A 22,306-nucleotide genomic window follows, 5' to 3' on the forward strand; every position below is an offset into this window, starting at 1 on the left:
CACCCGTTCTCAAGAGCGAAATCGTCGCGAGACAGCCGCTGATTGGGTGAAGCGGGCGCCTCCACGAGGCGCAGCCCTCTGATTGGCCGTGACGCATGCTTCGCCTGCCGCGGCCCCGCGGCCGCGTTGTTCGACTCCTTCGCGTCGTCTGCTTTCGCCGGCGCGCACGTCATTTTTCGCATTCCTCTTGTATTTTTCGTTCTGCCTTTTTCTTTATCGTTCTTGTAGATATTTTGGCTATTGAGTCGCCTCTTTTAACCACGAATTTCTTGCTTTTGCGTGCCTGGTGTCTTTGTTCCGCGTGTCACGATGGCGCGAGACGCGCGCTTGAAAGCAAGCACGCGAAAAGCAGTCAGCAAAAAGAGGCGCGCATGGAATAAGAGCGCTACATCGTCGAGAACTACAGCTTCGGTGATGCCGCAAGCTGCTGTGGCATATAGATATGGCTGTGGCCTTGGTGGATGCGGCTGGAGTGAGCTCGCCAACAACAGCTTCGCCGGTGGACGCGGCTGGACAGTCCCGATCGGTGTCAACTTCGGTGTTACCGCAAGTCTCTGCAGTGCCGGTGGATGCGCCTGGACTAAGCCCGTCGAAAATGCTAACTTTTGAAACGCTGCAAGTCGCTTCGGATTCCGTGTCGTCGGAAGCGGCCGAGCCGGCTGACCTAAGCCTAACGTCGACTTCGGCGTTTCCGTACGCCGCTTCGGTGCCGACGGACGCGGCTGAACCGAGCTCGCGTGCTCAACGCTTCGACGCGGTGTTTTGCGCGGAGTGCGCGGGGCGTGAAAAGTACGCAGACAACATTAAAACTTCATTGGCGAAGAAGTCCGCGACTTCCCGCAAGTTCGAGCTAATGAACGTCGGCGCAGCAAGTAAAGACGACTTTCTGAGCTTTTTTTTCTTTTTTTTTGGCAAGTACCAATGCAATACAGAGGTTTTCACAATCTTTACATGAACAGATTTCTTTGAGTTTGGTGTTATTGTGTTCAGTAATGACTGGGCTGCATGCTAAAGCATTAAATTTTTCCATGTGATAGGTAAACAAAAGTGGCAGAGTAAGCAAAACTTTGAATGCAATTTTCTCAGCTTTGCTTTTTCGATCAAATGCCTTTGCCTTACAGAACTTTTCATAATGTTTGCATCAACTGATTTTATTGAATTAGGTATCATTTTTTTCAGTAAAAGCTCAACTACATCCTAAAGCTTTCCATTTTTCATTAAACCCATTAGACTAGCAATTAGGTCAGATGTAAGCTAATTACTCCCACATTGTTTTTTTCTTCCTACTTTGTTATTCATTCATGACCTATATGATCACTTTTTAAAAATTTCTTTAGCTTTAGGATGTGCAGTGGGCCCTTGGAAATGACAGCCATTCTTTGAAACTAGTTTTTTTAATTAAGAAATTATCATAATGGCCCGTAAGAAAAGACCTATGTGGGATGAATTATTTTGCAATATCTTCATTTATAGATGAGATATATAAAATCTGAATATATATTTGGGATCAGCATTAAAAGATATATCTGCATGCCAATTTTCAGGAAGATATGTTACGAAATAAAAAAAAAGTTTTCAAGACCCTCATCCCCCCTTAAAATGCAACTTGATGTTCAGACCTAATAATGAAGCAGCCTTTGCCCAATTGTCAAAATATAGATGCCTAAAAGCACACAAGTAGGCGAATTACAGCCTTGAACATTCAGTAATTACCAGTGTACTATCAGCAGTTTAGATTACGTCACTTGACAATTTTTCCGCTTTGGTAGTTTCTCGACTGTGATACAGTCTATCAATCAATTTCTAAAAGCAGTGCTCTATAAGTGAAAGCTAACACAAATTTCCTAATAAAACAAATTTTCACGGAGTGATAACAGACAGTGGTGTAGAAATAGCCTAGAGCAAAAGAAATGTTGAAAAAAAAATATATTTTCTGACCATAGATATTATCTGCTGTAAAATGTGCATTTGCATAATTGACCATGTTGCCACTGAAATTATGCACAACCTATACCACCACAAAACATACGAAAGGCGCAGGTCATTGCTCCAGATGCACGCTGTGCACACATTACTGAGAGGGACAGATAAAAATGAACAGCAAGCCCTCCCCAAGCCCCTTGACAACTTATTGGTACAGTAAAACCTCGTTAAACCGTACCCACTTAAACAGTAGTTTCGGTCTAAAAGTAATAAAGTCAATTCCCGGACTCAGTGGCCATTGAACATAATGTATTTTGTATTCGCATAAACCGTACCAGCTTACTGCGTACACATCGGTTAAAACGTAGCATTTCCACTTTTCGTCGTGACACGGCGGTGCGTCGTCTCCATCGGGCGGCCCGGCAGAACAACAAGCCTCAGAGATCGGTACAACGGCCTCCAAGCGCCTTGTGCGTTTGCACGTGAAGCCATACCAACATCAACATCATTTTGACACAGTGCCAGAGAGCGTTGTGGCGTCATGAAAGCAAAGACTCGCGTCATGCCGAAGCGCGGATAAAAAAAGACGCCGGGTGCTCAGCATAGAAGAAAAATTAGACATTGTCCGTGCTGTCGAACGTGACACGAAGAAGTCTGCGCTGGCCGGCGACATGGATCTGCTGTTGACTACAGTGTGTGGCATTTGGAATGCGAAGATTTGGATTGCTCGGCAGCGCCGCTGCGATTGCGAAGAGATGTCGGCCACGAGGTTCGACTTTTCGCCATCGTTGCCTCTGTTGTTGCCAAAGTGTCGACTAGCGACAGTGATGAGGACGACACGAAAAGCGACAGCACGGGCGATTCAGGCCCGACAGTGGCAGAAGCTGCGCGTTACGTCAGCCTCAAGAATGCAATCGTCGCGACGAAAACAGGGGCGCGATAACGTAACTATTCCAAACATACAGTATTCCGAACTCCAGCACTCGGCAATGAAAAGGCGCCCCGGGACTTCTGCAGCACTACTGTGCGCGTGCACGGAGAATACGTAACGCCAACGAGGAATCTGCCATGCGAGTGTTTGCCGAGAGGAGGGGGCTGGCTGAGAAGCTGGCACGCAGCTTCAGTAAGTTTGAGGCCACTGTCGTCGTGCTAGGCTGCGGCGGCATCAAACGAAAACGACACTTTTGTCACGCGAAGTGAATAAATATTTCATGTTTTTTCCCCTTTCATCGCACTTTCTCTGAGTTCCGTTTTCGACAGGTAAGTGGGCGATCTCACGCTATTTCAGTTAAACAGTACTACCGTTTAGTACGTACTTTTTCCGAGCTCCGGCCAACTATGGTTTAACGAGGTTTCACTGTACTGCATTGCAACACAAGAGCACACAGACATTTATATGCACTGAAAGAAACTAAAAAACAGAATGAGACACCCCACCTATGTCAGTATCCTCGTTACCTGAAACAAACAAAAAAGGATGTGTTCGTGTATATTTGCTAACTGTGTTCATTAGTAAAACAATCAAAAATCAAGCTGGGCGCCCCACCTATGTCAGTATCCTCGTTACCTGAAAAACAAACAAAAAAAGCAAAGACAGATAATGTGTTCGTGTATATTTGCTGTATTCATTACTAAAACAATCAAAAATGAAACTGAGCACCCCACCTAAGTTTGTATCCTCGTTACCTGAAGCAAACAAAAAAAGATGTTCGTGTATGTTTGCTAACTGTGTTCATTGGGAAAACAATCAAAAATGAAACTGAGCACCCTACCTAAGTTTGTAACCTCGTTACATGAAATGAACAAAACAAAGATATGTTTGTGTATGTTTGCTAACTGTGTTCATTGGTAAAACAAAAATGAAACGGAGCACATTATCTAAATCAGTATCCTCGTTACCGGAAACAAACGAAAAGTGTGCGTGTGTGTGAAATACATGTGTTCATTACAACTTAATCTAATGCATCTCAATCTGCAAAATGCATAAATTGCTACCATATGTATTCATAAGATACATCTGAAGCCTCAGGACCTGTAGTCCTATCAAAACCTAAAGAAATATCAAAAATATGAAAATTTTTGTAACAAATCTGCGTTTCATTCATACTGCTGGAATCAAGCTTCCTCGCAATGAAACTACCTCCAGACTAAGTTTTCACGTACCAGAGCAAGTACGATAAATTACTCCACATATTTACACATGAATGTGCCTAGTCTATTAAAAAAAAAAAAAGTTATTTCTTTCTTTTTTTTTTGTATTTGGTACTGAAAGTAGATTTTCACAGATGTGACAATTATGGGCAACATACATGCTGATAACCAGTGCTGGTGTTGAACAGATAAAATGTGAATGAAGGGAACATGTTAATTTTCATTACGCCACCGTAACAAAAGAAGCCCAACAGATTTATAGTCCTAACCAATATCAGCTGCCGTTTATACCTTATTTTTACATCTTGAGCAGCTTGCTATGCGTAGAGGGTCATTCTACCCAGGCTTCCAAGTTGACAAATTTAAAACAGTGTTCCCTCAAGCATTGACACTTTCTGCTACACTGTGCTGCTAAATTATGCCCGAAATTGCCACAAAATACGCTCGGTGTGAAGGATGGGCACATCCCAGTTCTGTTAAAATAAGCTGTAGTATGTTGACCATGGTCACTTTACATCAACTACAACACCCACCCACACATCCACCCTTAACCCCATAATGGGCACAAATATATCTTACTCATTTTCTTCGCTGAAGACGAATCAACAGAAATTTCAAACTCGTGAGTCTCTGGATCGAGTCCTTCCTCTTCTAAAGCCTAAAAAGAAGACAGCAAGAGAACACTTCCATCAAACAGTCCTTCACAAGCTTCACACACACACACACAAAAAAAGAAAAATAGCAAAGATTGGCATTAGTAATTGCAAAGGCTGCCAATATGCTGATATGCATCAATGCATATTCTCAAATGCTGATGGAGCTGAAGTCAAGCCAAAGCACACACTCTAAAAGCGAAAGAGCCCATCATTCGTAATAAACGTTGTCACATCACGACTCTCAGGGTCGAGTTCCACTTGGTGGCATGCAGACACTAAATCCAGCTTCGAAAATCGCTGGGCGCCAGCTAAGCTATGCAGCAAGCAGCTCTCCTATATGTGGAAGTGGAAAACTATCAACAATTATAGCTTTATTGGGTTCTCGCGGATCAAGGCACATTCTTATTGATCCATCCTTTTTCCGAACCACCACTATACGAGATACCCACCGAGAGGTATCGACAAGCTCAATAATGCCTTGTGCTTCAAGTTTCTGTAATTCACCTGCTCGCGAACAGTAAAGGGCAAGCTTCGGAGCTTGCTGGAAACGGGTGAAACGGGCTCGTGAACCTTAACTCTATGTTTGAATCCATTGGCAAATCCAAGCTGTTTGTCAAACCAATGTTTTACTCTCAATGTAGCTCAGATGGCAAATACAGGAGTGCTACGGGTCAACGCACTGAAGCAATGTACCTTCAATCTTTATTGGTAGTGCCGCAATGGCATCTAGGCCCAAAACAGTGGTGCCCTCAGGCACTACAGAAGAATGCAAGCACTTATGTCGCGAAACATAGCTGATGCAAAAAGCATCCCTGAGCTCCAATTTAGGCTTGAAGTAGTCGAAAAGCTGTGTTGAGGTAGTCTTCAAAGGGCAAGTACTTGGAAAAAAATAGCAATGAGTTCTGCTAAAATAGTGACAGACGATCCCATATCAACCAGAAACCAGCCTGATCTTCCATACAGGCTGACGCGTAAATGCTATGCTTGCGTCCCTTGACATCACAAATTATTTTTTGCTGCCCTGTGAGCTACAGTCATCGTCGTTGACTTGTCACCAATATATTGTATTTAGGAGAAGAAAGAAGAACGATACAATCACTGCATGTACATCATGTTCCTTTCTTTATTGTCCAAACGCGACCTCTCTTCTTCCATATACGACAAGAGGCTAATTTCCGCAGATTTCTCTATTACCTGATGACGAGATGGATATGACCCACTGTAGAGCGTCCCTTACAGAAGCCAGCCTGTTCTCTTGGGATGACTGAAGTCCAGTGTAGCCCTTATTCCATTGGAAATTATCTTGGTGGATATTTTACATAATACTGGAAGTGTGCTAATGGGCCTATTTTTCCATTTTTAATGTCTCCCTTTTGTAAATCAGTATAATGTTGGCATTCTTCCAGTTCTCTGGGACCCTTGAAGTGAAGTTGTGCGCCATTTTGAATAAAGGGCCGCAAGCTTTTCAAGCATGGTATCTATTCCATCTTTGATTGAATCGACTTTTATTCGAACTTTTCCTGCCGCTTTTTTCCTGTTTCATCTCTTGCAAAGCCCTGCTAACCTCATCGCTAGTTAAAGAAGGAGCCTCTAGCCCCGTTTACATGAATGCGGCAGTGGCGCATCGCATTTCCCAGCGCATTTGGGAAAGGCGATGCGACGCCGTTTACATGTAGCGCCCTAACTCTCGCGAGAACGCGAAGCCACAAGGTGTCGCATAAGGGAAGTGCAGCCGACTTCCGGTCTAACTGGTGTCCGGTAGTGGGCGGAGTGCACGTTGGTGGCTGAGTGCCGAGAAATAGACAGCTTTGGTTTAGCGTACGCAACTTATAGCGTACACTATACGCTATAGTGTACACTATACACTATAGTGTAGCGTACGCTAAGCAGTGCACGTTTTTTACAGTTTTAGTTGACCAGCGAGATCTTCGGATCTCAGAGGCCATATGCCGTCGTTGTGGCTATTTCCCGACTCTAGAGATAGGTAGCGCTGACATCTCGAATGTTTCTTTCGTTAGGCTTCGACCCGTTCGAAACGAGCAGCGATCTCGAAAACACTACAAGGTTAGCCATAATACTCTGTCGTCGAAGCAGCCTGAGACTAAGCGAAAGCCAATCATTTGCTGCGAACGAAGTGCATTTTACAAAAGCAACACCAAATTCAATTCGAAGCGGGCAGCCGGGACCGCCGCCATGTTGGTGGCCAATTCCTTCCCATCATTCCTAATGCGACGATCCTGCGTTTACATGCTCCGCGAGAGTCGACTCGCGCCCGTAAATCTACCCTCGCCTGGCGCACTAATGCGATGCGCCTTCCTAGCGCATTACTGCTGTTTACATGAATGTGATGCGCTATAAATGCGATGCGATGTTGTCGCATTCATGTAAACGCGGCTTCTGTAACCTGTTCATTACTACTTCGAATGGAGGTACTGTGGCTGCTCTAGATATTGTACAGGTCAGTATAGAATTCTCCTGCTGGTTTTACTAAACCTTCGAAATTGCTGATGATAGCACCCCACTTTCAGTACATACATCTTCGTTTGTCCTATGCCAATTTCTCTCATTGATTTCATGCTGCATCCATTTTTACTGTTTCCTCAGTCTTTCTCAAGTTACAATTTTGAATATCCCTTACTTTCTTACTTGTTGATCAGTTTTGACAGTTCTGCAAATTCTATCTGATCTTTTGAGTTGAACACTTTCATTTTTTGTCATTTATTAGGTCCTTCATTACTTGCGTGAGCTTACGTACTGGCTACCTTGGTGCCTTACCTCCCACTTCAATTGCTGCTTTTGATGCTGGCTAGTTACGATTCAGTACCACTATGTCATCATCATCGCTCTGTTGTAAGGCTGCATATTTGTTTGCAAGTGCCAGCCTGAATTGGTCTGCTTTTACCCATACTGTCTCTAGGTTGGCCTGTTTCTTCTTGACAAATTTTACCCTTTCTCTCCTAACATTGAGGTGAACCATAGACCTCACTAACCTATGATCACTGCGCTTTATCCTACCTAACACTTCCACATCCTGCACTATGCTGGGATTGGCAGAAAGTATGAAGTTTATTTCATTTCTTGTTTCACCATTAGGGCTTTTTTCAAGTCCACTTTCTGTTGCCATGCTTCCTGAAGAAAATATTCATTATACACGGCTTATTCCTTTCTGCGAATTCTACCAACATCGCTCCTCTAGTGTTCCTAGAATGGATGCTGTGGTTGCCAATTGCTTGTTCACCAGCCTGCATTTTTCCCACTTTTGCATTGAAGTCACTCATGACTACAGTATACTGTAGCCTTTTGTCATCGCCAATTCTACGTTTTCATAAAGCTGATCTACATCATCTTCATGACTGGAGGTTGGAGCGTAGGCTTGTACTACCTTTATTCAAAACCTGTTATCAAGTTTCATTACGACTACTGCTACCCTCTCATTAATGCTGTAGAATTCGTCACTTTCCCACTATGTTCTTATGGATTAGGAAACCTACTCCATATTGCTTATCTGGGAGTCCTCTACAGCAAAGGACATGGCCTTTATTACATGGACATAAGCCTCACCAGTTCTTCTAACCTCACTAAAGCCAATGATATCCCAAACAATGCCTGATAGTTCCTCAGAGTCCTGCTAAACTAGCTTCACTAGAGACGGTTTGCATATTGATTGTTGTCAGGGTCACTTTTCATTGGCAGCCATCTTAAAATGTCTCCCAAGTGCCCCTTCCCTTAGAAGGAAATTTAACTCCTGCGACTTTATGTGTGCAGCAGAAAGAGATAGGTATGCCACACACTCGCTCGTACACAGCACTGAGCTCTACATACAGTAGGCGTTTGGCAACTTAACCTTCTACAATGGAACATGAAAGTTTAAAAATAAGGCACACAGTCTTTCCCTGTGCCTGATTTACAAATCTCCAGAACTTAAATGCACAAAGTATGCAAATTCTGTCGCAACATATGTTAAGAAAGGAGGGGAATTACACCTTCTTGTCCTCCCAATACTAGCACGCATGTTGAATTAGTGTTGCAAAAGGACTCATTAAACTAGTGAATAGTGCTTCATAGTACCTACTTGTGTTCCATCCATACTAAAGAAGTTTTATGTAAGTTACGGGAGAAATCAAAGTGTCGCCACTTATATATACAAATATTTTTTGCACTGTTGGCCTGCGAGTCTCCCGATTCAATCACACACAAGAACGGCTGCAAGCCTTAAGATCAGCAATGTGAGAAATAACCTAAGAAATCATGATAGCAGTACAGTCACCAAAAGGTACAGGTGCAGAACTCTTGAATTTAAGCTGTTTTGTTGTAACTGCCCGAGAGGATGCTCGGGCATAATTTTTTAATTGATATTTTTACTAAGTTTTCATTATCGCAGTTTGTGAATTTGTAACCGATTTTTCTTCGAGGTGTCTGCTCCTTACGCAGACAACAGAAAATTACAAGAGTTTGTTTCCTCAGAACTGCCACGGCGGTACTCATTCACCATCGTTCACCCACACTTACCAACAATCCATATACAAAAGATATGACAAATCGTAATAAAATCCGCAAATTGCATGTAATTACTGCAGCTCTGCTTCAAAATTATCGTCACCATATAAATCTGGGCAAACAACTCTTGCAATATCTGCAAGTCGCGTTCAAATAAATATATGCTCTTAAACCGAAATCCCCGATGATGCGCTAGTAAAGCCAGATCGTCACACTTGCCGAAGAACTCCGTTCTGCGCATGCATTCCGAGTAGGCGCTAACGAAACCCAAGACGTGGCATTTTCTTTCTCATATGCCGGTGTGTTCGTGAGCGCGCGCTTTAATCTAACGAAAGCAAAAGTGACGAAATGCTCGCGTGGAAAGCAATCCAGCTGCAGCCACTCAAACGAGAGAGAAAGAGAGAGAGAAAGAAAAAAATCTAGCTCGGCAGCAATTACATATTTAAGTCAATATAGGCTACCGTTAAATAATCCTCTCCCCGAACAAAGACTACCTTCTGAATAAAGCTCAAGGACGTGAATGTTACGTACTGTACGTATACATACAGCAGCAAAACATGCACAAGCATGGCACAAGTTAGGACGGCAGCACAGGACGCCAAGCGAAGTAGGCCTAGTGCCTACTCGGAAGTAGCAGCGTTTAGAGGAAGCTCGTAAGTGGTTACCTTTGAAAGACGCTCAATCAGTGCAGTTTTACTGCCGCTTTTGTCCAACTCGCGTCCTTCAAGTTCGGCTCTTAGCTGGACAACTTTGAGTTCGCTAATTTTCCTCTTCACGGTCGCACTTCCATCGCCTGCGGACGCCATTTTAGAATGAAGAAGAATCCCCGAATGCCACGGGAAAGGGGTTGACCGGATATCGCTGTCGTAATACAATTACAAAAAAGAAGAAAACAAAATCGAAAGCTTGTGCGCAGTAATACACTGTTTTATGGTTACATTTACATGCACAAATTCATCAATATATCATCATATTTCATCAATAATCTTAAATAACGACAAACGAGATACCGAAACCGATAGCTGATTCGTGTGACGGCACGATGAGATGATGCTATGGTAATGACGCTACACACGGTGCCCGTGGGAAAGACCATGTAGGTGATCATCATCATCATATCCGATTTCAACGCATGGACGTTATGGGGAGCTCTTTCGTTATATTAACTGTACGATATAAATAAAATAACAAATACAAGCGCAAATGAATACACGAATGAGGAGCATTTCCAAAATTCCGCCTTGCTTTGGGAAAGGGGTAATCGCCCTCTCGGAAGCAGACATGGCGCACATGTTGCGGGTCGTGCGAGCAGCGACGAGCACGGCTAGTCTATAAAGTTCACGAACGTAAAAGACTGAGCTAACACAGACAAGTATATTTGTAGAGGCGCCTCTTCTGCATCTGAGCGAGGATGCAACTTTTCGCGTTGACTGCAAGGCTGTCCAGTTTAAGGTGAGAGAGCAGTGCGGACTGGACGTGGAGCTCGTCGACATCGTCGAAGGCTTCTTGCATAAAAGGGAAGAATTGGCATCCACGGATTATTCGAAAAGAAAGGCTTGTAGTTGAAGAAAAATTCGTCGTGATCCCGAAGCGAATTTCAAGGCTTCTTGTCTAGATTCTCTCTCTTTTTTTTCTTTCTTTTCCTCCTTTTGCAGGTTAGCGGCGGCCCCACAGCGATTACTGCCGTCAACTGCCGTTGCGTTTAGGGATCTGCACACTACGGCCCAGCTTAAGTAAGCCGCGATGTTGCTTTGCGCGAAGTTGCAGTGCTTAATGCCAGTATTGTCGGAAACGTATTGTCGCAGTGCGGAACCGCTTAAGAAGAAGAAACGACTTGACCCGGCCATTCTTCGTATGAGGGAAGAACGCAAGAAGCGAAGGATCGAAAGGGGTATCCGCCAACTCAAGAGGCATGCCAAGAAGTACAAGCCAATCGAAGAGTCGGAGGTCGCCCCAAAACTGCAAAAAGAGCTAGGGTGAGTGTTGAATGGTTGACTGCATCGGCATTTTGGCGGCAGGCGGGTAACTGAAGAAACGGAGTAGTGATGTCGACAGGTTCCTCATGTGACGAGCCTTGTAGCTTTCCGAGTAAATATAACTGCAGGGATCTGTCTATCTATAAAACGTCTATACTGTAGTGCTGCAAAGTTCTAGGAATTATATGGGCAACATAGAGACCATGTAACGTGCAGCTTATTTGACGTGCCCGCTATGATGGTAAATGCACCGATCACGTCAATTCCTAAAGTATCCAACCCACTGTAGAACCCCACTGACATGTTTTTTTAGAGGACTATAGAAAATGAACGTATGATCCGGCTAAATTTATCATTCGACAACGCTTGTTACAGGACTGCTGATGATACAAAAAGCTACTCTCACACAAAACCTTATTCGAAGTTGGATAGGAAGCCAAAAACCTACTCAGTAAAGATTGTTATTACTGCCTGATGGTTAGCTAAATTGTCATGCACTTCTTTTGAAGCTGTTGTAGCCATTCATCATATAAAATGAAACTGGTAATTTTCATCTGGCACTTGAGTCAAATATTTGATAATAACAAGCTCTTTTTAAATACACAACTATTCTTCAATTTCCATGCAGTCTTGTATACCTTGTACATCCCTGTACACTTGCAATATTGAAGTAACTGTGCAAGGTATCAAAGGTTGTCCATGAATGTGTGTGGGGCAAACCCTTGTGCCTTCATCCAGTTCCTCTTGGCGTTCAACCTTCGTAAGCGATGTTTATGTCAGTGACTGTCTGAACACCTTGGTGATAACTTTTCTGCGACTCGCGGCAGATTCTGCGAAGTTGCAGTTAATGTAGGTGCTGTGGTGGTAGTGAACTGTTACAGATATTGGAGGTAACAAATGGGAGGAGAAACACAAACCTCTGGAAACTAAATATGACCCATGAATTAGAGCTAAAGAGTCAAGAACAAGCTAATTGCATATTTGCCAAATGTGTGCAAAAGCTTTTATGTACAGCTTTATTGATCTTACTTAATTTTAAAATTTTAATTTCGCTACAGCATTTCTCAAATATTGTTTGCTCCACTCCACACTACTGCCTTGTCTTTTTTAATGATGCACTCAGGCCTGTGGAATGTGATCACTGTCGCCACAGTTCGATTGCTGTTTAATCCATTGTGCACTGCTGCATATATCTGTTCCTCCGTGTTTTGAGTTTCAGTGTTCACCAGTTCTCACTTGTCATTCAATTTCCTGCTTTCACTCGGGAGTAACTCCTGGTCATAGACAATGGCTCAGCAGCTGGTGTCATGGGCTGTCATAGACACAGCATAACAGATGGTGCTCGAAAACTGTGAGAGAGAGAGGGTTATTTCACAGGAAACTTAACTCCCTGCTGTGCATACAGTGCAGCAATGTTTGGCTTGCATGTTTATGGCAGCTTTGTCTACAAAAGTGCAAACATTTTAACTGTGTTCAAAAAAGTGTTAAGTGCCACCCGAAATGGTGGCAGCTGGCCCTACAATGACAACTCCGAACGGAGTGCGAGGACTGCATGAGACTTCACACACTGCAAGCTGGAGCTTGAATTGTGGGTGAGGACACATAGCTTTCTTTCCAGACAGCTTCTCTAAGTGCTGAAACATGATGGTGCCAGTAACAGACACAGTAATGACTGTATTCTAGTATCTATGACAGTAGCACATTTCTATGCCGACGCTGCAGATTAAGGCACAGGGCGCCACCTGTCCTGGAGCATGAGACATGTCAGCTGCGAGAGGCGATGCAGCGGGCCTGGAGCATATACTGCATGCGGAAGCATCAGAACGAATCTGCCATGCTGGAACGCATCGTGGCCACACAGGAGAAGGCTTTGGAGATGCTGAAGGAAGCCTCTGAAGAGTTGTACAATGCGGCTGTGCAGGTGAGCCACCTGTCTCATTAAGGCATCATTCACACTGTTGCGATGCAAAGGTCACATGATCAAGTTGGTCGCTTTGATTGAAAGGCAACTGTTTTGGATCAGTGGCTCACTGTTTCATTTTTCAGCTTTGCCACTTAGGTTGCAAAGCTGCTGAATGAACCAGTGGCACAGGAACAGGATGTTGGTATATGCTGATGCTTAATTTACATGAAGATGGTGATGCAAGCAGATGTGAACGGCACCAATTACAAGTCATTTCGCTGTGGTGCATGCAAGTCATGATTACCGGTTTTAACATCATTTGAGCTGCTCTTTGGCTGCCAGTTTCTCATAGAACTTGTGTCAGTCGCTGGTGCAGATGCTGCCCAAGGCTGAAGCTTGGGCAAGTTGACAATTCATGATCAAATAAGAACAGTGTGTGCCTCTGTCAGGTTGTGTCCTTTCCAGATCTGCACGTAACAAACCACATGTAATTAACTACTTGCAATTCGTACCTTGTAACACCCCACCACCTCCCAGCACACACGTAAAGAAAATTTTCAGTGTCATTGTTGGGAATCCGACCGATGCAAATTTTCAAAAGGATTACAGTCAAACCTCGATATAACGAACACGCATATAACGAATTATTGAATATATCGAACTCTTCCGAAATATTTTTGTCAAACACATATATTTTTAACTTCCTATAGCGAACGCGGTTTGGCATAAAACGGATATAACGAACTTCGCGACGCCAAGCCCTACCTCACTTTAATAGCAGGCGGCAGGCTTCGTTGCACTACAAATGTGTTGCACTACAAGCAGTGGCGTGGCCGTCGTAGCGTTGTGCGGAGGCTCTTTCGATGGTCGTGTCGAGTGCGGTGCGCGGGTGTGCGTAGTGCTGTGATGGCGATGAATGTGATAAAAAGGGTGACACTGACGTTAAAGACCAAGCTCGAGATAATTGAACGTGTCGAGAACGGCGAAAAGAAGTGCATTCTTGCGGACTTATTTGGCATCCCAAGGAGCACTTTGAGTACCATTGTGAAGAACAAAGCTGTCATCAAGGCGCAAGCACACGAGACCATGCGGACAAGTGCACAGCGTCTTCGGCCCCCTGCGTGCTATTGCGTGCTATTGAGGGCAGTGGGTTTGCCCTTGTTGAGTGTTTGCAAACTGTGGAACAGGGCGTGATACGGAATGCGATCAACACCAAGAAGCAAGCCGCGGTAACGCAGTTCTTTGTGCGTAAATAAATGAACGTGACCCAAGTAAGCATCGTTCGAGTTGCTGTGCCTTCTCTGATTGAATTTTGCTCCTCTTGCATGTATTTTTTACGAATTTTTATATTACGAATTATGGATATAGCGAACTAATTTCCGACTTTTTAACTGTTCGTTATAACGAGGTTTCACTGTATTAGTAAAGATAATGTGTGAAGAGCTGCAGAGGATGCATTGAAAGAGCCAGGAAAGCACTGTATTACGGGGATATGTGCAATGTTGATAAAGCATTCGAGGAAAGTACTAAAGGTAATTGATTACATTTTAGTAATGTCTCAATTATTCATAGGGCATTAACTGGTCATTGTAATCAGTTACATTTTTTAATAAAGCTATTGTAATTGTAATCGGTTACTTTGTTTCTGTGACGTACAAGTGTGGGCCCTTCATTCGCTTTTCTTATTCTAACACTGGCCTCTGTAGCATAGCCTGCGCCATGTATACTATTTACTCACATAATAGATCCACTTTGTACTGCCAAAAAAGATCGGTGCCACATTTCGGGTTATTCTCATTACACGGGGAATAAATTCAAGCAAAATTCTTCGCTCAGCATTTCCCCACTGCAATGAACATACATTAAATTGAACTACTCGACCTTGGTACGGTTTTTTTTTTTTTTTTTTAGTGCATCCACTATGCACTTATGTATGGTGTGTTGACATGTTCCACGCTCTGCAAATGTGTTGGACAGTTGTTTATTTCTACCTCCGGAGATCATGTGCAGTATTTATTAACTAGTTTTGCTTTACATGCAGAACGTGTATGAACGTGTAAGCACGTGGTTTCAAACACTATTCAAGAAGTTACATGAAGACAAAGAACACATTTCTGGTGCATTTTTGGTGTAGCATTGCCCGCATAGGCATGTCCATTTATGCTACATCAAAAGTACATTAGAAATATGTTGCATGTTGTTGCTGTTTCAAGATTCAGGATTCTAAACATTGTCTTCATATTTGCTTTTTTTAAAGTAAACTCCGAGCTCCGAGCATGTTGGAGCTGTTTTTAGTAAAGTTGACCTCTGTGAGATTCACACAGCACAGCTCAGTACGAAAGGGAATGCTTTATTAGCATTCCAGCAAACTGGGAGCCGTGACCCTACCTGCCAATGGCTATTGTATAATCTACCATGTGCTATACCTTTTTAACAACAAAAGCGATGTACATTGTTTGCTTGCATAATGAATGCACTTTTTTTCCCGAAAGGTATGGGCAAAGTTGGGGAATGCATTCATTATGTGGGGTAAAATTATGAGCAATTTTTTTTTTTCCGGGGCCACCTCTAACAAATTCAGTTTCACTCTAAATGCGAACCATTGATTGCGATAGCAAATGTGTAGACAGCTACACGAAAAAAGGGTAGTAGTTTTATCAGCCGTATAAACTTGCAAACATTCACTGAACGTAAACTGAGTGGCGAGAACGCACCATGCACAAATGTATGAGCCGCTATAGACTCAGGCCCTGACGCAGATCGCCAATGGATTGCATTGAAGATAGGGCGCGCCGCGGTTGCACAATGCACAGTTGCTATTGGATTAAAACGCCGCGCCCCCGCCAACGTGTGCGTGACAGAAGACGGCGCGTTTCCTTCCCGCTTTCCTTCCTTGTACGTGGGAGATTGAGCTGCGATCGTCGGCGCCCCTCGGGCACTTTCACTCACACCTACGTGTGACGCGCAGCGGTGATGACCGACGATGACGGCAAAAATGCACCCGGAGCGTCCATATAAATGCTATCGCAATGAATGTAGGAAGACGTGGTACGATTCGGTGTCCGACACGAACACCCGCCGGACGCCATATCAGACGCGGAATCATACCGTGCGTCTCCTACTTCACAGCAGCAAGTTCAGGGTGCGATCACTATGCGAGAAAAAGAAAAAACGCACTTCTTGATTTGAAAAGTGGGTGCTGCATTCATTACACAAGCACGTTCATTATGCAAGTAAATATAGTAGCTGTCTTTATTAGTGTTAGTCACACATTCTCTTTTGTGTTGAGTCGCCTAGCACGTGTGGTCGCAACTGAGTGAGTACGACGAAGCTGTGCATTTATCTGCGACTGCAGTTTGTTAAGCAGTGTTTTCATTGTGTTGATCATGCATTCATCTGCGCAAAATTTTCTCTGTCTCCCTCTCTTTATAGACTGACAATGGATTGTTTCCTGCTCAGTTCAAGGCCATAGTTTCTACTCCTCCAATTGAGAATTATGAACCACCTGATGGAAAATATGTTGACACCACAAAGAAGTGGAGACCCTAAAGTGCACAGCTGCTCGTTAAAATAGATGTACTGCACCAGTAAATATAGTTATCTCCTGCATTTTGTAGTATCCATTGCAGCTATTACAGTGGTGGCTTAGTGGCTGCAGCACTCTGCTGCAGAGCACATGGTCACTGGTTCGATTCCTGCCTGCAGCGACCACCTTTCAAGACGAGTGACATGCAAAACCACTTGTGCACATTAAAAAAATCCCAGGCAACCAAAATTAATCTGGAGTCGTTCAAGCTTTGGTTTGAATTGTGAATTGTTGGGACTGTGTTTGAAAAAACCCAGCAATATGCACACTCACACTTATATTGGACCCTTCTGACATTGCAATGCAGTCCAATAACTTACTATTATGGCTATAAAAATTCCTTGCTGCAGTCAATATTGGGCAACACTGTGTGGTATGCTGCTTTGGGCATAGAGGGGGGAAATATATTTCAAATTACAAGTAGGCATTTCTTTAAAAGCATTAACTCAAACAAATTCAGGCAAGAACAATTCACATCAGTCTCGCAGCATGGCCTCTAGAATAGATCTGGTAGTTCATAACCGCAAAAAGCATACCACAGTCCAATTCAGTTACTCCCACCAACTTTCTACACACTGGTTCCCACTAAGTGGAAACAGAGTCAGTCCCATAGGCTCGTAGCACACTATACTGCCTATACTGATGATCTGAGTAATGCAATTCTAGTGAGAACAATTGGTTGAAGTTACGCCATGAAGATTATTACACATCGTCAGCTAGTTCGCGCTACGGTGTTATATCCGCGTGAAAGCGAACTGCTGGCAATGCTCACTGGATATTTGACGAGCATCGATTGACGAAAGTTGGCGATCTCCCGACTCCCAAGATTGTTGCCACTTTCGCTTGTTCATCACTCATTTAGTGGCCTCGAACCAAAGGGTGTCTGCAGATGTCTGCATTCAAGTCTCAAGACCCTCCTTGGCAGTGGATTTATTTCTTTGCATAAACTGTTGTTAAATGACCATTTCCACTTAATGATAATCCCAACGTGCTAGTAGACACCATGAAACAGTGAATGGGTGGATCACGATCGACACACGCGAGCTCGTGCGAGCCACCGTGCATGAGTGCATGTATACTAGGAGCATCCCCCATCCCCTTCGAAACGAGATCACAAGACCGAGGTAATGGCTGATGTTGGTTGATGATGTCATGAAGGTCACCATATCCGGTCGTAACATGGGCCGTTAATATTATAGCCGTAACCTTTAATCTTTTAATATACAATATCTTGTTCTTTAATAAAAACTTGCAATCCTGATAACTGATGTATGTTCATATCATGTAATATTTGTTTTGTTCATTTACCATCTTTCACCAGAGATTTATATTTAAAGTACTGATATGATGGTATAAACTTTTCTTTTTTTTTTAGATGAAGTTCATTGACCTTAAAACCCTAGAAACTCGAACATAGAGGAAGAAAAGAAAGCTTGCTTGAAACTCCATCAGTGCTAGATATAATACCAGTTTAAGTTTTGTATCCCATGATGCGCATGTCATGATGAAGGAGGTTTTTTGCAGGACATTCCAACCGGCGGAAAGAGCGAGCTTCTATCCTTCACACTTCTTTCTGCGCGGAGAAAATTGCTTTTACTGTGAGTTGGTCCTGTGAGACCAGCCAGCATGCGAAGATCAAAATAAAAAGAAAAGGTCAAACAGATGTGTCAATGCTTAAAGGGACATTAAAGTGAAAAATGGTTTCTTCTGCATCAGTAAATTACCGTTCTACAACACCAAAAACACCACTCTTACAACGGTAAAATGTTTGGTAAGCCAGAAAAAGCGCAAGAACGAAACACGGGTGGCGACGCCTACTTAAGTTCCCGCACCTGGGGGCTGTGACGTCTTGGATTTTGATGGCATCTTCTAGGGCCTACTAATTATATATAGCGGTACAGATTGACTACATTGTGTTCTAAAGGAACCAAATATTAAACATGGCAAGTTTCGGGAACCTTTATTCAGCCAATGCGGCCCAAATGCGAAAACATACTTTGGAATCCCTGGCGTTACACTGACGTACCAGCGTCGTGGTTTTGGCGCGGAATTAAAATACAGATACTTCGACCTTCATTTTATCGTATAATAATCAAACTATTTTTTTTTAAATGACTGCCTGCAGGGTTCTCAAACAATGTTTCATTAGTCTAAACTGATTTATTGTTTTGCTTTAGTGTCCTTTTAAGAAGACAAGGTCGATATATGCAAGGCGGTTCAAATGATTTGACGGTCAAATGTCGATTGTACCTCTCTATTATGTCTCTCTTTCATGTCCACTAATTTCGTATCTTATATGTACATCTTCGATCGTAGTGGTCGCAACATGTACTTTGATATGTACAAAATTATGACCTGGTGACTGGTGTTTTGGATGGATATGTGGAAGTAATAATTGCTCCGACAGTATTTGACAATATTCGAAGAAGCACCTTAAAATACACGAATGAAAATGATAAGAGTAAAAATAAACAATAATCTGAAATACAAAAAAATGTGCACCTGCATGGTTCCTGGTTCCCAACTTTTGTCAGTCAAATCACGCAAAAAATTATAAGGATTTGTTGGCCTCAATACTAGCCGTAGTGATGCCCACATTATACGAGGGAAAGCAGTAGCTTCACAATTGTGAAAACGGGAACCAAAGTTCCTATCGTAATGGGAGCCTTTGTTTTTACTCACTGCAACGCAGGTACCTGGTCTGCTTATTACTGCATTCTTAAGGCTTGCGAAGCAATGGTTGACAGGTCAGGGAGCATGTAGAAGCTTTCTGTTACTTGAATATTGTATTAGGTAAGCTTTCTGTATGAGCATGCAAGGTGGTCTAATGTATGTTCAACTGGCACTGGAGCCTCTACATGCTTTGTTCAGCTCCTGTACAGCACTGTACAGTAATGTGGAGTATTGCACAATATTGTACAGTAATGAAGAGGCACTTTCACAGGCGGTTTTTAAGGTTTAAGAGATAAAACAGCTAGTCAAGCTTTTGTCAAAGGTCAGTCTGAAATCGACTGCGTGCTCTTGTGTGACTGAAAAACCCACAAGGCAGGAAGGATTGCTCGTGATAATTTGCACATGCGCTGTTGAAGTGCCGATGGACAGAAGCAATTCCCACGGTGGCGAAAATAAAGTTGAACTTAATATTTTCAGTTATACTAAAAAAATATGTTGCCGAGTCAACGGAAGCGCACATTTTACGTCTTCTTATAGAAGAAATGCTAGGTGCACTGGAGGTTCATTTCGACAAGACCTCCAGTCGAAGTTTCATTTTTCTGCCAAACCCGACAAATAGCTAAAGTTCAATCGTCATTTAAGTTGGTGCACAATATGTTACTGGTTTAAGAATGTCAACAGAAACACAATGTGCAGAAAAACTGTTGATCGAATTGATCTATATCTATAGGCACGGTAACGAAAGAGTTAGTTTTTCGACCAGGAGGCCATCCCGGAAATAGTGCAGACCATGGTGCAATGTGGCCAATTTTCTTACTATATTGGTGCCAATTGCACCTGTAACATTAATATTAACTAATCTGTGACTAATCATCGCTTCTAGCGGGCCTCGCGGGAGCCCCGCTTAGCCCAAGGTAGCGAACTTGCTCCCTTTCCCAAAAGTGTGCCATGTGGTGGCTTTGCTTCAATATACCTATATCTACAGCGGTGCACCCTTTACAGGGGTACAGTGCAATGTAGTGAACATTTTACTTTATTGGCGCTAATTAAGCCTGTACCATTTTTACCTACTTTGCAGCCGATTCTCGTTTCTTGTCTCGTTAAGACCTACATTTTGATACCTTTTATGACTTGCTACGATGCTCTGGAGGTGTGAAAGTGCAGTTTTTCTTTCTGGAAGTGGTTACAAGATACCTGTATCTCAGTAACGCCAAATCCACGTAAAGCCAGCTAAGACCTTGGCGAACAGAGCGCCTGACGAGAGCACCTACATGATGTCACGCTGATAACGCGCATGCTGTTCATGACCGGAAGTACTGGGCGTGCAGCTCAAAGAAAGGAAACGCACGCTAGATGATTGTACCACAAAACCTCAAAGTACCCAAAGAGTAAATTGTTTTTAGTGATGACATCACGAGACACTTTCACTTCAGGATTATTACAGCAAGTATCTGGTTCAACAGATAAATGCACTTTATTTATGTAGTAACATGCACTTAGACATGCATCTGTAAGAGGCCATTATTGCTGGCCTCTCACGAGACATCTACAATCTCTGTTATACTTATACAGACAGTCTATATCAGTACATTCTATTACCAAAAAGTAAATTCCTTCACAGATTAATGCAAGTCAAGCAACCCATACCACAAAGGCAAAGAAGCCGTACAGAGTGGTTCTCACACCCCAAGTTCTAGCGCTCTGGTTTGGCTCTGCTCGATATTTACCCAAGACGTTAATACTTTTATGTACCCTTCACTAAAATCAGATGCATGCTCCTGTATACTGCGTCACCTCTGCCAACACCAGCGCCTAGCAGCACATTGTGATCCCCCGATAGATGGTTGTGGCACTACTGGCTTTGTTGATAATTCATCACCGAAGCCGGCATGAAGCTGTGCATTTTCAGCAATGCCCTGATCATATTTGGCCGCTCAAGTCTCCCATACAGGCTGTGTCGCTGGCTGTCCTCTGTCTGACATTAGATACTGACCATGCTTCAAGTAGTTCATGTTGCTTAGACAAGTTATGCCAAGGTACAGCTTGACGCAGGTTACTATGGCATGGGCAAGCCCACGTTAGGGAAAGTTTATCTAACAATATTTTTCATTATCTTAGCATATCCTGGTACCTCCATAGAAGGCGACACATTATTTTTCTCAACCTACCAAAGTAATACTATTACAGCAATAGTCATGAAACGGATTTACCTGCTTTTGTTCTGTGATCCCAAAGCCTAATATATTATGGGCAAAATTTATCAATAAGTGGATTTCATGTGTGGTCGCAATCCCTCCTTTGCAACACAAGGCCCTCTGATGTTACATTCAACCAAGCAGTGACAAACAAAAATTATATCTAGCAGCCCATCTATCGCAAGATGGGGGAGAGCTTTGGGGCTTCTGGCTTGGCCCAACATCTTGTCAACAATTTGGCCATTTGCAAAAAAAAAAAGGATATTTGCAAGCCAGGCTGTTTTCCAACTGAAAACTCTTGTCCACATACTGGTAAGACTAAGTTTCCATTCAACAGTCTCACCCTTGCCGTGCCGAACCCCTGCACATACTTTTGCTTGCACGAGTTCAATGGTTGTAAAGGCTATTGAGTGGGAACAGTACTTTTTCTCTAGCTGGGGAGACCACCGAGGACGGAACTACGACCACATACCACATGAAATTTTGGAATAATTCTTGGAAAGCCTTCACACTTGCGTTTCCTACCTGGAAGGACCACCTCGAAGAAGAAATGCAGTCTGTGGATGTGAGTTCTTGGTCAAAGGAAGTCTTAAAGCACAGCTGCCTTAAGAGCCAAAGATCTGTAAGCAGACTTACAGCCTACTTACAAATAAAGGGGAAGGGCCAGGGCAACACCCTCAGGATTGACTAGCGGTGTGTGGTTTGTTAGTTTTGCAGCAGTGAAAGTCATTCATTCAGAGCGCACA

The 22,306-nt window shown here is 43.2% G+C and overlaps 2 protein-coding genes across 10 annotated transcripts in view; one reads left to right on the forward strand and one right to left on the reverse strand.

Moving 5' to 3' along the window:
- Positions 1 to 10,058, reverse strand: part of LOC135919986 (SAFB-like transcription modulator) — a 33,596-nt gene extending 23,538 nt beyond the window's left edge. For 2 of the 9 annotated variants that reach the window (XM_065454022.2, XM_065454016.2), the window contains exons 1-4: positions 9,893 to 10,056; positions 4,654 to 4,732; positions 3,470 to 3,490; positions 3,361 to 3,381 (exon numbers count right to left, since the gene is read on the reverse strand). In XM_065454022.2, coding sequence (XP_065310094.1) covers positions 3,361 to 3,381; positions 3,470 to 3,490; positions 4,654 to 4,732; positions 9,893 to 10,033 — 262 coding nt within the window. In that variant the 5' untranslated portion in view covers positions 10,034 to 10,056. Of the gene's footprint in view, positions 1 to 3,360; positions 3,382 to 3,469; positions 3,491 to 3,588; positions 3,610 to 4,653; positions 4,733 to 9,892 lie in introns of all 9 variants that reach the window. The other 7 variants (XM_065454024.2, XM_065454023.2, XM_065454015.2 and 4 more) reach the window with 6 other exon arrangements.
- Positions 10,059 to 10,422: 364 nt separating this feature from the next.
- mRpL40 (mitochondrial ribosomal protein L40) lies at positions 10,423 to 16,905 on the forward strand. The gene is made up of 5 exons (XM_065454026.2): positions 10,423 to 10,679; positions 10,883 to 10,960; positions 11,033 to 11,203; positions 12,926 to 13,124; positions 16,539 to 16,905. The coding sequence occupies exons 1-5, from the start codon at positions 10,639 to 10,641 to the stop codon at positions 16,653 to 16,655; spliced, it is 606 nt and encodes a 201-aa protein (XP_065310098.1). The 5' UTR covers positions 10,423 to 10,638; the 3' UTR covers positions 16,656 to 16,905.
- The last annotated feature ends 5,401 nt before the right edge of the window (positions 16,906 to 22,306 follow it).

This window comes from Dermacentor albipictus, chromosome 4, assembly GCF_038994185.2.
Source record: "Dermacentor albipictus isolate Rhodes 1998 colony chromosome 4, USDA_Dalb.pri_finalv2, whole genome shotgun sequence".
In the NCBI taxonomy this organism is placed as follows: Eukaryota; Metazoa; Arthropoda; class Arachnida; order Ixodida; family Ixodidae; genus Dermacentor; species Dermacentor albipictus.